The 14637-nt window shown below is 45.0% G+C and overlaps 1 protein-coding gene and 1 long non-coding RNA gene across 8 annotated transcripts in view; one reads left to right on the plus strand and one right to left on the minus strand.

Moving 5' to 3' along the window:
* The window catches only part of HTR4 (5-hydroxytryptamine receptor 4), a 100239-nt gene that overhangs the window by 53676 nt on the left and 31926 nt on the right, over positions 1-14637 (minus strand). For all 6 annotated transcript variants that reach the window (XR_016471337.1, XM_090150841.1, XM_090150839.1 and 3 more), the window contains exons 3-4: positions 1679-1804; positions 611-811 (exon numbers count right to left, since the gene is read on the minus strand). Coding sequence is in view for 5 of the 6 variants with exons in the window: in XM_090150841.1 (XP_090006967.1) it covers positions 611-811; positions 1679-1804 (327 nt within the window). In the remaining variant the exon portion in view is untranslated. The remainder of the gene's footprint in view (positions 1-610; positions 812-1678; positions 1805-14637) is intronic.
* On the plus strand, positions 5-7837 carry LOC149915896 (uncharacterized). 2 transcript variants are annotated; one of them, XR_016471339.1, is made up of 3 exons: positions 5-92; positions 2579-2741; positions 6136-7837. It is a non-coding gene; the product is annotated as an uncharacterized LOC149915896 (long non-coding RNA). The 2 variants fall into 2 exon arrangements; XR_016471338.1 differs by having other exon boundaries at positions 48-92; positions 2515-2741.

Here is a 14637-nt window from a genome sequence, read left to right on the forward strand (position 1 = left end):
GGAGCCAGGATCCACCAGACCTCATTTAAGGGTTGGCAGTGGAGGTAAGGGTATCTTGCTGGAAATCCCTGTGTATCTGAGGTCCTCTGAAGGTAAGCAGTTGTTTGCTTGCTATTTTTGTTTTTCTCCTCTTTGTTTTTGTATTCGCAGCTGCTGCACTTGAGCTCATCCTCTCTTGCAGCCTGGGGCTCTGCTATCCTACTATCATTGCTGTGTTTTCCATCATGTTGTAACATCACAGCCACACAGCAATTTCCTTGCTAAAATAGCAACCTGCACAAAATGCACCTCCTTCTGCAGATCTTTTCTGTGGATGCCTTTTTAAGGTTAATTAAAATCTTTACTTAAAAGGAAAAAACATGCTATGTCTGATCAATAATGAAAACTGTGCCAAGAACCAGGTGAAAACCCACCTTGCACTACCAATATAAATCTCATTTCCTTTAAAGTCTCCCTGCACTGATTTGGATTCAGACTACTCTTTCCAAACAGAGCTACTAAGAGAGGCTCACTGCTGCCTGGTACTCAACAGGTTCAAGCTGTTGTGGATAAGCAACAACACTGAAGAAAGCCAAAGCAAAAGTGATTTGTTCTGCTGCTCTGCTCATACCTGTCTAGTGATATGCAGCACAGGTGCAGGATCGATGCTGTGGTGAGCAAGACATCAAGGGATGTTCGGACAAGGCAGAACATTTCCCCGTAGATCCAGTTGTCCTGGACCAACTCAATGGCTCCAAATGGCATCACCAGTACTGACACAAGCAGGTCCGCAAAGGCGAGAGAAACGATGAAATAATTGGTCTTGATTTTCCTGCAAGACAGATAACAAAATGAATAACTTCAACACAACATCCTCCAATGTGAACGGAGATCTTGGCTTGAGATTGGGTCTGATTAGCTCCATCATGTAAATAGCTCCTTTTCAATGAATGTCCCACTTCATACTGTCTCCCCCAGCTCGTTCCTGGTTTTTACAGCTTAACAGCCCCTGCTTCTCCTGCTTGAACACATCTTCCTGCTCACATGCAGGAGGTAAATAAATGCCCACAGGCCTCTGCATCTGGCTCAGCCTTGTGGAATGTGTTGCAGAGTCTGGGGATGAGGAGGGAGATTTTATTTTAACTTGTATATCGTGAAAATCCTTCCAGAAAGCACTCTGCAGAACCTAGACTGAAGCTATCATTTTAACTTGAAGAGTACTTTTAGAATCATAACAATAAAATAGCATTAAATCCATTAAGAATCCCACGCAGAACATGAATAGAGGCTGCTGAATATCTCACTGCAGTCCTGGGGCTGCTCTGACAAAGCCCAGGGGCAGCAGCCAGCCTTGGGACAGGAGTTTTGCAGGTGAGCCCCAGGCTGCTGGGAACATTTGCTGGTTGCAGCAGGGCTTGAGCTGCACATTCTTTGGAGGGGGTTGCTAGGCAGGTAATGGGAGATGGAATCGAGCACTGTATTCAGCTCTGTAACTGATGTATCTAGTTCTGACACTGAGTGCAACACAAGTAGGGGATGGGAACAGCAGTCCCACCACCACAATGCAGATCTGAGCTCAAAGAGGCAGTGTGACATTGGCATAGCTGGTGGTGGCACTTCATCTGTGATCTGGACTCACAGCTGCATGCATGAGTCTCCCATCTGAGATGTGGCAGCACTGGGGGCTGCATGGGCTCACCTGAGCTGCCTGTCCCGGCACACAGCCACCATCACCAACAGGTTCCCCAGGATGGCCATCAGGATAACTGCAGAGATGAAGGTGAGCAGCACGATCTTCTCTGCTACGCCGAAGCCCTCACTTGAACTTTGGGGGGAGGGGGAGAGAGGAGCGGAAACAAGAAAAGAAAAGAAGACATCAGAGCCTGGGGACTGCAGAGCAGAGGGCTGCAGGTGACCGCCTGCAGAACAAGAGGCAGCCTGGCATTTTTTTTCTTCTCTTTTTTATTTAGGAACTGTTCCAGCATTAGGAGGAAAAAAAAAAAAACCAACACATTTCTTAAAAAGAAGTGCACAGTCTTCCTACCCTGAAAGCAATAATTTCTTTCTTTTAATGAAAATAAAGAAAATGTTGGGCCGGGGTAAGTTTAGGTTGGATATTAGGAAACACTTATTTACAGAAAGGGTTGTTAAGTACTGGAATAGGCTGCCCGAGGAGGTAGTTGAGTCACCATCCCTGGATGTGTTTAAAAACCATTTTTTTCTGTGGTGCTTAGGGACATGATTTAACAGAGGGTTGTTAGTTAGGGTAGTATGGTTACAGCATCATTGTACTCAATGATCTTTAAGGTCTTTTCCAACCTGAGTGATTCCATGATTCTAAAGAATAATGTTCCAACACAACACTGGGAATACTTGAAGTCTGCACTTCTACAACTATCTTGTTAAATATTTTACTACTTTTCTCTGTTCAGGAGCCTGCGAAACAGGAGGGCAACAAACAGTGTGCAATGAATAGCATTCAGTTCCTCACAAAACCAATTATTACAAAGTTGTTGAGCCATTTTTTCCTTTTAGGCTATTCCAACTAATGTATCCAGAACCAAAGGGACCTGAACCCTGTGCTTGTGTCCTTCCGCAGTACATTGCAGCAGTGAGAAGGGGTACCTGCTCACAGCATCACATGGGGCTGGAGGTAAGCTGGCATTAAGAGCAGGACTCGACACTGACTCAGCAGGAAGATTTCTTCATTGAGTATGGAGCTGGCATTTGGTACCTGGGATTAATACAGTGAGATTGCTCAGGTAATTGAAAAACTGAATGGTTATTCTGTTTTAGTTTGATTTCCTCTGGGGTCATGTTTTATTTACTAAATATGACCCAGGCTTTTACACTTGATCTCACTGAGTTCTCTTGGCTTTTTTCTTTTGGGGGGAGGGGGGGGGGTAAAGCCAAAAAAGATTCGAAGCTCTGCTACAATCTCATCTCCAGTGCCTCTAGCATCTTAATAGGCTTCTTATGGCCAACTTCAGGCTGCCTGCAGAGTGAAGCATCCCATTAATCACAACCTCTGTCCCCAGCACTACTCTGAGTCTGACTCTTTTGCTTGCTGGTTGCACTGTCAGGTCAGATCACAGCCTCATGAGGCTGCAGACTCTCAGTCTGTATGAACGCTGTCCTGGAGTTCTCAGTTTTACAAGGAAATACGTCACTGAGTGTAGATTCGTCCAGATGGGTGAGGGTGTGCATGAGCAAATAAGGAAGAAGAAAGGAGGCATACAGTGTTGGGCTGATCCATGCAGCACCGATCTGTCTATAATAAGAGAGATCCAAGGCAGTTGCACATCCTAGCTTCGTAAATGTATGTCCTTATGTCAAGCAGAGCTTTCTCACCCATGAGAGCACACACAACTTTTATTTGCAATAATCTCATGAATTAAAACAAGGAGTTTAACAAATGCCATTGGCAGATGGGTGTATCCCACCTCCTTGCAGAGTGTTTTGGGGCAAAATATTCCTGAGCACTGCCAGCCCCATGTGCATCTGAACATGGACTTTTGGGATACCTGTGGGTACCCAGAGAGGTATGGGTTCTCATGCAGAGGGTTCCTAGTAAGGCAGCAGGATTTGTCTTGTCTTAGGTGAATGGCCAAGGCAAGGACTGCTCCTTCTGCCCTAATGGTTTTCAGAGCTAATGTCAGACAACTCAGTCCTGCTTAATGGAGGAAGGTTGCAGGGTTATGCTGACAGTCAGGTGTAGTCATAGATTCACGTTCAGTAAGGCACTTTTGTGCAAGTTAATTATAGATGCTAAGATAGGAGGAAGGCAAAGTCAAGAGTGTGTTTTATTCAGCATCTGAAAGAGTTTGCTCTTAATTAGAAAGAGTTGTCTACTGGACTTAACACAACTTCAAAGAGGGCAATTAAGGCTCTAAGAAGCTTTCTGAGCAGCTGGTAGCTCTGGGTAAATGCTGCTGCACTCAGAAATGTTGACAAGACTCTGTCAGAACTAAGTGTGGGTTTCCCAGCTTTTTTTGTGTTCTGGCTGCCCTAGGGCATTAGTTCTTGGACAACTCCTGAAATGAGTGGGTTTTGCCGCTGCAGCTCTTGTAATTGCTGCCTGCAATTTGCTTACATTGATCCAGCCACACCTCCTCCCATCTGATGGAAGAAAAACCCACCTGCCCAAAGGCTCTGCCTCATCCATCATCCTGTCTTTGACAGTGGCCTGTAGGAAATGAAATGTCTACATGCATATAGCAGCATTTCCCTCTCTCACACTGTAAATGTCTGTGTCATAGTGGTTTTGTGTCAAATGGCTCTTGGTGAATTCCTCTGGTCTGACTTGAATTCTTGGCAGATGGGGAATACAGTCTCTGGACAGCTTTCCTTTATCTAGCAGCAGTGTGCTAAATGAAAAATCAGGCACATGGAATCAGTTTCTGTGCTTTTCAATCATCCCAAGTTGCGTACATAGGCTTCCTCAAAAATAAAGGTAATAGGCATCCAGTTCCTTATCCCAAGCTGCTCTACAGCACTAGACACTAGTACCATGAATGCTTCTATAAAAGGATGTCATTCCTTCTCCCAGCTAGAAGTCACTTTCCCATTCCTCTCCACTTCAGTCTGATCCGAAATATTTCCTCTCCTTCCAAAGTGAAGTCAAGTGTTGGAGATTTTGGAAGGCTGTGAGCTGCTGGCAGCCAGATCTACACTGCAGTGAAGTGCTTTGGAGAATGAGCATCTTGTAGCTGGTGCTGTAGCTCATGTGCATGATGCCTATTGGGATGTACAAGGTGATTCCTTGCTGGAGCACGTGTTAATTGTGTAGACAGGGGTTGTGCAGCTGCGGAAGGACAGACATTTGCCAGCATCAGTATAGTGAGCAAAGCTGATGTCCAGAACCTTCATTAATATGTTCATCAGCAGGAACAGACACCGCAAAAATTAGAGGGAAAAGAAACAACTTCAAAGGCAGGTCTCAGCCACAGGCCAGATAGCTGGGTATGGGGCAGATGAAAAGCTCAGGCACAATAGAGATGCTGGGATCAAAGGCACTTCCAGGAGCTGTAATTGTGCCTGCCTAAATTGAGCTCTCACAATAGGCAAGCTCCACAGCTACATCTGTGAAATAAAATGTCACACTGCACGGAATGGCTCCTCACAAAAGATGTTCCTTCACCCAGAGTGTGGCAGCGCACATACGCTGGCACGGCAGCAGAGAGAATGATGATGTCTGTAGAGAGCCAGACAGAGGGCTTGATTTATATTCTGTCTTATCTAGCTTTGCTCACCCTTCTGCTTTTCCTACACAATTCTCATCTCTGCGTTGTTTGAGCACCTTGTCTCTCCCTGCACCCTGCAGTGTGTAGAGATGGGGGAGTCACAGCGAGCCCTGCTTGTGGGTTCAGCTGGATGAGCTCTGCACCCACTCCAAACCTTTCCCTTCGCACTTTTCCCTGGTATCCAATCTACCTCTTGAATTAGGTCAGAAACAGGCCCTGGCACACATGTCCATGGAGCATTTGCTGTGACAACAGTTTCAGAGCACTTGGGAGGTCTCTACAAAAAGCATTTCTCCCATGGCCCGTGGTATTGCTCCCCTGGGGAGTGTTAAATAGCGTACACAGTGCTTGGGGTGAAGGAAGGGCAATTCTCTGGAAGATGCTTTTGCTCATCTGCTTTTTGATCCATTTTCAAGTAGGAAGATTTGTTAATTATTCAGTCTCGGTAATTTGAATCTGTTAATAATGGAAGAAGTGGATATTGCTGTAAATTAAAATCAATGGTTTGCTTAGCTTCTTTGATCAAATCTGAGCGCAAGCACGCTTCTGTTTAATAAAGCAGAGATTGATGGGTTTGCTATTACAGGGAAATGAGATTCAGACAAAATGATTGTTGGTTAGTAGGCATATAGAAATCACTTAAGAAAAGGAATATAAAGTCACTTAGCAATACTAACATGGAATGAATGCTTAAAACCCATGTGGATATATTTAAAAACCTCTTCTGAGTAGTTGTTAATATTTTTTAAAATGGTGTAATTATTTTTTTTCAAGCTCAAATTCTACTTTCCTGCCAACACCCCACCTTTTTTAACTGACCTCAAGTGCTTCTGCGTGTTTTATGCAGTGATTAAACAACAGATCAGCCCTGTTGGCATGGCTGTGTATATCCCCCCTCTGGTTTCTGTTACAGGTCACAGCTCAACTTCCCCACAGTTGCAGAGGGATAAAATGACCAATGAACAGCAGAGAGCACCTTGGGCACTGCATGAGGGAGACAGAAAAAAGAGCTGGTGGGGACAAGCAGGACTGCTCTTCTGGGGCAGAGGAAATGATGCACAAAGGCTGAGTGTCCAGAGAGCCATTTTCTGACCACAAGAGAATGACTCTGCCCACGGAGGTGACATGGAGCATCTCCTGAAGCCAGCCAGGCACCTCCTGAGCACCTCACAGCAAAAATGCTTGTGTAATTGATCCAGAGCCCACAGCTGTGAGCATTACCAGGTTCCCCTGGACCAGAGCTTGCTCCTTGATTTAGTAGTGGCCTCAAGGGAAGTGGGGAATACTGGAGGAGTCCTCCGCTAACTGCAGCCAAGCGATGGCTTCTCCCTCTGTAACTCCAGGTGACAGGAGATTTCATGCAGGCCTTTCACTGCAAGTCAGCTGTTATTTGCCTCTCCTCCTCTCTACTCCCCTGATTATTCCTAGGCATAAAAGCAGAGGCTGATTGTTAAACACTTAAAAATCAAGATATGTTATTATATGAGTAAACCTAACAATACGTGTCTCAGCACGGAAACATGACAATAGGGAAGACATTATTTGATCTATGGCTTTCCAGCTGTTACCATATTCTTTTCTACTGCCACCTAAAAATATTAATCATAAATCAGCGTTAATATAGAAGCATATAATTTCTCTTAATGCAATGCAAATCGCTGCCTTCACGTCAGACTGTGCATATGGCAAGACCACACCTAGCAAAATCAATTATGTATTTCACTTTTGTTTTAGAAACAGATTGAAATTAATTAAAGCCACAAATAAACAGCAATCCAGGTATCAAAATAACTTTTTTAACATTGCAGCACCGGGGTGGGCAGGAAGGTATAAGGGTTTTTCCTTTCATGCTGGACCTCAGAAAAGTTGTGCAAACAAACTTGCTTTCACTGTAGTGTGGGAATTAAACTCTACCCTACTGCAGACACCAGCAACCCAAGCAAGACATGAGCTGCAAAACAAGGGTTTCAAGTCACCTCCCCTTGGGCAAAGCTCCTGTGCACATCACTGGTACAGCACCTCTGCTCCACGCAGCATCTCCTGCAAGAGCACTTCAGAGGATTCAGTGCTTCAAACAGTTGATAACACTGATTAAAATCAATTGTCAAGATGAAGGGAGGAAGACAGGCTATTTCAATGTTTAAACACTGCTATGTGTGGGCTGAGCAGTCAATCAGGTGCGTGCCAGGAGTGCTGTGCTTGGAGCAGGTGTGCACTGGGGCTGCTGGGTGCTGCGGGATGGCCCCATGCACTGCAGGCACAGGGGTCCCGAGTAACAACCCCAGAGGAAAGGAGCTTCCTGACGGTCCATGCAATCACCTCAGTTTGCCACAGCCTGCCTTCCCTGGATGACCAGTCTGGGACTGAAAACTGACTCTGAGCAATGCAATCCTTTATCATCATCTGCATACAGAGGAAGGTCTGAGATCTTGGCAGCATGAGAAACTTGTAACGTTGTATGGGAACACGTGCTGAGCTAGGAAACAAACCCCAGCGCAGCGACTGCCAGGGTGCTGCCTGCACCTTGATGGCCTCAGCCCTGACAGCGCAGCCCAGCTGGCAGCACACAGCCACAGCCATTGCTATTTCACATAAAACAAAGGACAAAAATCCTGGCTCAGCCCCTTCTCAATCAGCAGATCAAGCGTTACATAATTTACACCCACATATGAGAGGATATTGCCACGAGGCTGATGCACGTAGGTATAATCCTTAAAAGCCATTAGGCTGTCACCTAAAATATAAGCTAAAATTAACTTATGAAATTAGCACTAGATTAAGATCATGGGGTTTGCATGGAGGAAGGACAGCTGTGCCATTGCTGTTTGTGATCTATAGACAAACACCATAAGCCATCTCCTGTGCAAAGCACTGCACAAACACGAGCAATCATTGGACCTCAGCACTGTGTTTTTCTCCTTACATTTTGTTCCAGCTTTTCCCATTTAACTCCCAATGTCCCCTTCAAACACTGAATATTCCCTCTTTATTTCCACATACACATAATAATGCTGTTTGAATATGTGGGGTCTGTTTATCATAATGATGTTAGCAAATGCTCTGCAACTAGGAAAAAGCAAGTCTCTGGTTTAGGCACAAGCAGGAACTTAAGCACACTATGAAGCGCAGTAGAGATGTTGTAACAATCATTCTCCTTTGAAAATGCTGAATAAAACCAAAGATCAAACACACCTTTAATCAGAAATTTCTTGACCAGTTTGCAATTAGAATTGTTCCTCAGAAGTAAGACCGACACACCTTCCAAACAATGTGTGTCAGCTGAACAGGGAACAGAAGATGATGAAAGAAGCACAAAAATAAACATGGCTTTTGTTGTACAGTCTGTGTTAATGATGTGGTCACCCTCTGTTTTCCAGAGAAGTCACTCCTGCCTATCCCATGTCATACAGCAGTCTTACACAGAGCAGGCAGTGTTCAAAAGGCAAATACAACAGTGCTAAGGTCAGAAGACCTGATCAAGTGAAGCGCCTTGTTTTCCCAGCACTTTCAAACCAGAATGTCTGTAATTCAGTTATCATGTAAAATAATTTTACTTTACAGAGAGAGACATAAGCAACATCACCATTATTTCTATTACATACATAAATACCTCGGTCTTTAGTCTCAGCAGTTTAGAAGCAGGGAGTAACTGAATGTATTTGATACAGATCTATGATAACCTCCTCTAGCAGGGGAGTGGGCTGGGTAATCCAATTTAGGCTCACATTAACCACACTGAGTGTCCACATTTCACATGCTCACAGAAATCTGTGCGACACTTCTTGCAGTGACCAGCTGCAATAGCAGGGTGTGATGAGACTGCGCAAGCACAGCTCACAAGGATGAGCTGCTGCTCCTGGGCTAAAAGCATTTGTTTGCTCGGCTTTTTATTGCTTCTGCCATTAAATTGAAAAAGGGAATCCTGCACCATCCACACACATGTGTTTCCCAAAGATAACTCTCGAAACACCATAACAGCAGTTCTTAGTATTTATCAGCATTTCGAGTTTGCATTTTTAGACTGGGAAAAACCTTTGCTCCCATCTTTGCCAAGAGTGTGCAAATTGCAAGACTTTCAGATTCAAAAGCATGAAAATTCTCCCTCTACTCTTGTAAGCAATATCTGCACTCAGGGAAATGCTGTTCAATGAGAGGCATCGAGTTAAGCCAGTCCTGGCATCAGGCTGTACGTGAAAATATCCAGGCTGTGTACTTTTCTCCCTGCTTGTTTACACCTCGAACAATAAAAATGAAATACAGCTATTGGCTGTCTAGCTTCTAATATTTCCTGGACAGCTTCCCAGTTTCAAGAATCTAGAGAAACAAGAGAGTTTCTTGCTGTCACCCCTGCTAATGTAAGACTTGGCACAGATGAGATAATACGTACATTGATTTCTGGAATATATTTCATTTGAGAATGTCCTCAACACCCCTCGTGGCTCTCAGCCACGTGGAAATCAGCTTGCTCATTCACTGAAAGACAATAGCAGGAAGTACTTTTCTTAGAAGACAGCACGTGACAGTGTCCCAGTGAGTTCTGTGAAGGCCCAGCATGGTGCAGTTCATTTGTTCAGCTTCTATGATGCGTGCCCCTTGAAATACCTGGCTGAACTACTGCCTTCTTCCTCCAGTCCCTTCACCAGCACTACAGTTTCTGAATTACTCAACCAGTCAGTAGTATCCCAAGACAAAGCAGATCAGCCAGTCTTGACAAAAGTCATCTTTAAGACACCATGCATTCCATTAAGACACCATTGCTCTGCTATCACTGCGAGCTGCACTGCAGACACTGGAGTTCAGTAATGCTGACTCCAGAGGTGGCAGCCTGAAAGCTTCCACCCCCAGAGCATGCATCCATCTACTCACTTTGTATGAATTTCACTTCTGCTTTTAGGCTCCAGATAGCTAAGCAAAGGATGTGGAAAGTCCTTGAACTGAGAACAAAGCACTTTGATCTCTTGTTTCATTTAAATCTCCTTCTGTGTCCCCAGATAAGTGCACATTCTGAATATTCTCCACAAATCCCCATCAGCTTTCTCACTTCAAATAAACGTTTGAAGATGTCCACCTGGGCAAGCAGCAGAACAGAGGAAAAGCAATCTGATTCTAAAAATCTGCTTCAGGTTGCTAACTGCACACTTACAAAACTTAACGTGTAGAGGCCAAAGAAAGAAACGAGCAAAGGTCTGGAGGGCTGAAATTTGATAAAGTAGGGTGGAAACACAGGAACCACGTGAGGGTTTAAAGTCCTGTGGAAGTTGAAGACTCTGCATGTTGGTTGTATTGTATATGACCATATGTGTAAAGTTTTGAGGCAAATGGAGGAGAAAGAGGTTGGCTGCACCCAGCTACTTAGATACATCTAGATAATGATACCACAACATAGTTCTCAAGTACCAATGGACCAGCCAGTCAAGAGGCATAAAGCTCAAAAAAGATAACAAGCAACTAGCAAACATTTCTTTTTGTGGGTAATTTTGCCATGTCAGAACAGAGAAACCGTATCACAACCCAAGGTCTGCAGATCTCTACCAGCGTTGAGCAGCCAAACTGCTCTGCCAGGGGCTGCTAGGGGAGATGCTCTCATCTCTTAAACTCTCTGCTGAGGGGGCTGCAAAGTGGTTGGCAACTTAATAGTCATGAAACTCTTAATATAGTGATGTTTCTGGAAAGCACTTTCACTGAGGGTCAGTACAGAAGGTTATGTTATGTTTTGGAATTAGTTTTTTGGTCCTGTGAACTTTCTTACTCATTTCAGTAGCTGAGCGACACTAATAGCCACATCAGTTTATAGCTCTTAGCTCCGATGGAAACTTGTGTTCCACAACATGTCACTGTGAGCAGTTCTAAACAGATCCTCACACTGCCGAAAGGAGATGGCAGCAACAAGGGCTCTGAGTGCGTGTGACTTACAGGGAAAAGTACAAACAATACAAAACCACTGTACTGGACGAGACCCACTGCGCTGGGCTCAGGAAAGCATACTGAACAGTAGCTGAACTGCAAGGAACAAAAAAAAAAAATCATGTTTCATTGTATTCCTGTGTCATCCTCTGCTTGCGTAAGTCCTCCAAATACCCAAGACTCTGTCTGAAGCTATGCAGATAACATCAAACAGCTCGTGGTCAGTTTTCCCACCGCTCAGAGCTATCATCAGTACTGAAGACTTCTTGATCAAGTCAACATGAACTATGTAATTCTTACTTATTTTCTCTTTGCATTTATTTATCGTCCTATTCGACTCCCTGTTGAGTAGAAAGAGAGCCTGTTTCCAGAGAAGTCCTTGAAGTTCATGAGAAGAGTTAGCCCTGGACAGGTCTCCAGGCTAATCTACTGACAGTGAGTGATGAGCTGGCCCATCACTACGGCCCCATGATCTCACTGTGGAAATAAAGCTTTGGAAATAAGTAGCCTTTGTGTTCTCAGGTCCTGGCCTTTAAAACAAATTTGAACAGAAACTAAATGTCAATAGATATAAATCTGAAGATAAGGAGATAGAAAAAACATCAGCTGAGCTCTAAAAGCCAACTGGGAGATCAGGCTAAGGAACTGGGGATGTGGTGAGTAATGTGTTTACACCCATTGGACTCCTGGAACTGGCTTTTAAAAGAGCTCAGAGGACACACTAAACACTGGAGTCTGTTTTTACATCCACCCAGTGCCATTCTAAGGCAGTGACCCAATATTCCAATGGGGAAGGTGGGCTGTGAAACTCATACAGCCAAAGAACAAACAGATACCTGGTGTATTAACACTTTGGAGCAATGGAAAAGCAAGAAAGGTGTCTGTGTCTGCACAGACAGGGATGAGCTGTAATTACCTGCTAACTGAGAAGTGACAGAAGAGCAGATAGGACTGAAAATCAGCTATGGCTTGCTTTCAGTGTTCTCATATTGGCACAAGCTCATGTGTCCAGGGAAGAGAAAGGCCTGGCTTGGCTCATCCGATTCCTGCACTCTGATCCACAAACAGATGGATAGCCAGCTATTTCAAAGCACCCTGCCCTCCCCATCCCTCAGACGTATCCCTCAGATGCAATCAGAGCTCTTTCCTTTCTCCGTTACTCCTCTCTGAGGTTACAACAATGCCAAAGTGCAGTTAAAAGATCAGCTGCTGGTTTATTTACCATTGATATTCCAGCATGGAGCTGGAAACCTGGCTCCTGTCCTCAGCATGACTGGAGAGTGCTGAGATCACATTCTTAAGGGCTTTTCTGCAAAGGAATCTTGCTTATTTTTAAATTGCAAGATTTACGATTCCTCAGATGTGAGAAATAGAGAAGCATCTGACACACAAGATCAAATTCTTCCTATTGTCCAAGCACCACATCCCAGGAAGGTCTTGACTTTCATGAGGCCATGCTAAGCTTTAACTGGCTGAGAAGGGAGCAAAACTGGATCAACTGCAGTCATCTGCAAGAGGCAGACCAAGCACCTCCCATTGCTGTGCTCAGAAGTAGAGCAGTTTGGCCTTCAGTTATTTGTTTTTCACTCACACAGCCCAGTACTCTGAAAGCTTCAGCTCTACAGTCATGTCCATCAAGTGCCAAAGCTTGTGTTCAGACAGCATTTAATCAGGATCTGACATTGGGAAGGCAGAGGAGATGTGATGGCAAGTCCTTGGTTAACAGACGGGGCAAGACAGTTCAGACTGTGATGGAGGTTCAGACCTGGGACAGTTTGCCAGGCACGGAACTGGTGATTCATCACCACAGCACAGTAAGAACAAAATAAATAGTGTAAAGAGTGCCCTTAGTAAGAACTGGAGTACTGGTCTTATCTGCACAGGAGATGCACTCTGCTCCAAGGTGATAGTCTATCAACGGTCACTGATACCATCCCATAGCAGCCCTAATTTCATGGCTGGGAACAAAGCACTAAATATGTTTTGATATATCTTCCTATCTGATACACTATAAACACCCTTTCCAAAGACTGGCTCCTTCTGCAGCAGGGATCTGGAGTAACAGCTCACTGTAGCTCACAGCACCACAGCCCAATCCCCAAGGTGGCAAGAGATATCTGACCCGGACCTGGGGACTGTCTTCTGCCACTTTTCCTGAAGTCACTCAGGGAATTTTAACTAAATGGAGAGCAAAAGCCATTTTTGCCTACAGCTATGCCAACACCCCTCCAATTTGGAGCACAGCTCTGCGTCTGTGGCAGTAACACACATCCCATCGATGACACTGCAGCTCACCAACGCTGGCAAAGGGCCTCTCATACAGCTCAGCTTTGGCAGCCGCCCTGCCTCAAGAGCCCTGCCCCAGGTTCCTTGGGAACATGACCTTGAGAACAGTTGGTTCCAGAAGACCCAAAGCTGCAGACAGATGGAGTTTTGCCAGCCTCATGCAAAGGAACATCCCAGCTATGCATTACATCCTTACCCCGTGAGGGGCTCAGCATACACAGCCCCTCTGCACCCTCTGACAAACTGCATGGAGCACATCCATCTCTTGCTCCACAGCTGCCGTACAGGAGCATGCTATTGATTTGCAGAAGCTAGAGCTGGGTTTAAAAATTCCATTAATTAAGTGTTGGCGGAGGTGTTTGGAAAGACATTCTGATAAATACAGTGCTATAAAGTGTTTCCCTAGAAACTGAGGAAAGAAGTTCAACAATAAGGAAAGTACCCAAGCTGGTAACAGCTATTGCTCCTGCTGAGTGGCTGCATGAGGGGGTTCAGCATGGAGGACTTGCTCAGGGCTTCTTTGGCTACTGAAAGTTTCTGGTGCTCTGCTGATCACCAGTCCCCTTTGCGGGATGCAAACAGGGAAAGGGGCTCTCTGCAAAAAGTCTGCTCAGTCCGTAAGTCTGTCTCCATGGAACAGCATGGATGCATGAAGTGGTATTACAGCGATGAGAACTCGTCTTCCCCTAGAGAGGCAACTAAGAAAAGAAGAGTGCTTGAAGTTACTTCTGGCCTATTAAGTGACAGTTTAGCCTGGTGTTTCTCAGCTAAACAGAAACGTGATCAGAGGCCTTGAAATAAACACTGATTTAATGGCTTGAAGTGTAGAAGCTGGAAAGGTTTCGAAAAGACCTTGTGTATATATGAGAATAAACACAAGCAGTCTACTTGGGGCATCCTAAGTTCCTTGCTTTCCACGAATCCCCAGTGTCAGGGCACTTAGCACACAGGCTCTCTTCTAAAAGCTTTCTGCTCTCTAGAATCGCAAATGAAATGTTCTTTTTGTCCCAGCCTCTCAGCACAGCCCACTCCCAAAGACATCCACCTCTGCTTGCAGCCCCAGCTTCCTCTGCCCCTTTCCACAGAGAACTCCCTGCCAGTACCAACTTTAGGCAACAAACCCACACCACAGCTGGTCACCAGCAGCCCTGCTCCCATACCTGGGGCAGGAAGGAGCCTGCTGGGTTAGAAGAGAAGGCTCCAGAATGGAGACTGAGAACAGAAT

The sequence above is a fragment of the Phasianus colchicus genome, chromosome 15 (assembly GCF_987193195.1).
Source record: "Phasianus colchicus chromosome 15, bPhaCol1.hap1.1, whole genome shotgun sequence".
Lineage (NCBI taxonomy): Eukaryota > Metazoa > Chordata > Aves > Galliformes > Phasianidae > Phasianus > Phasianus colchicus.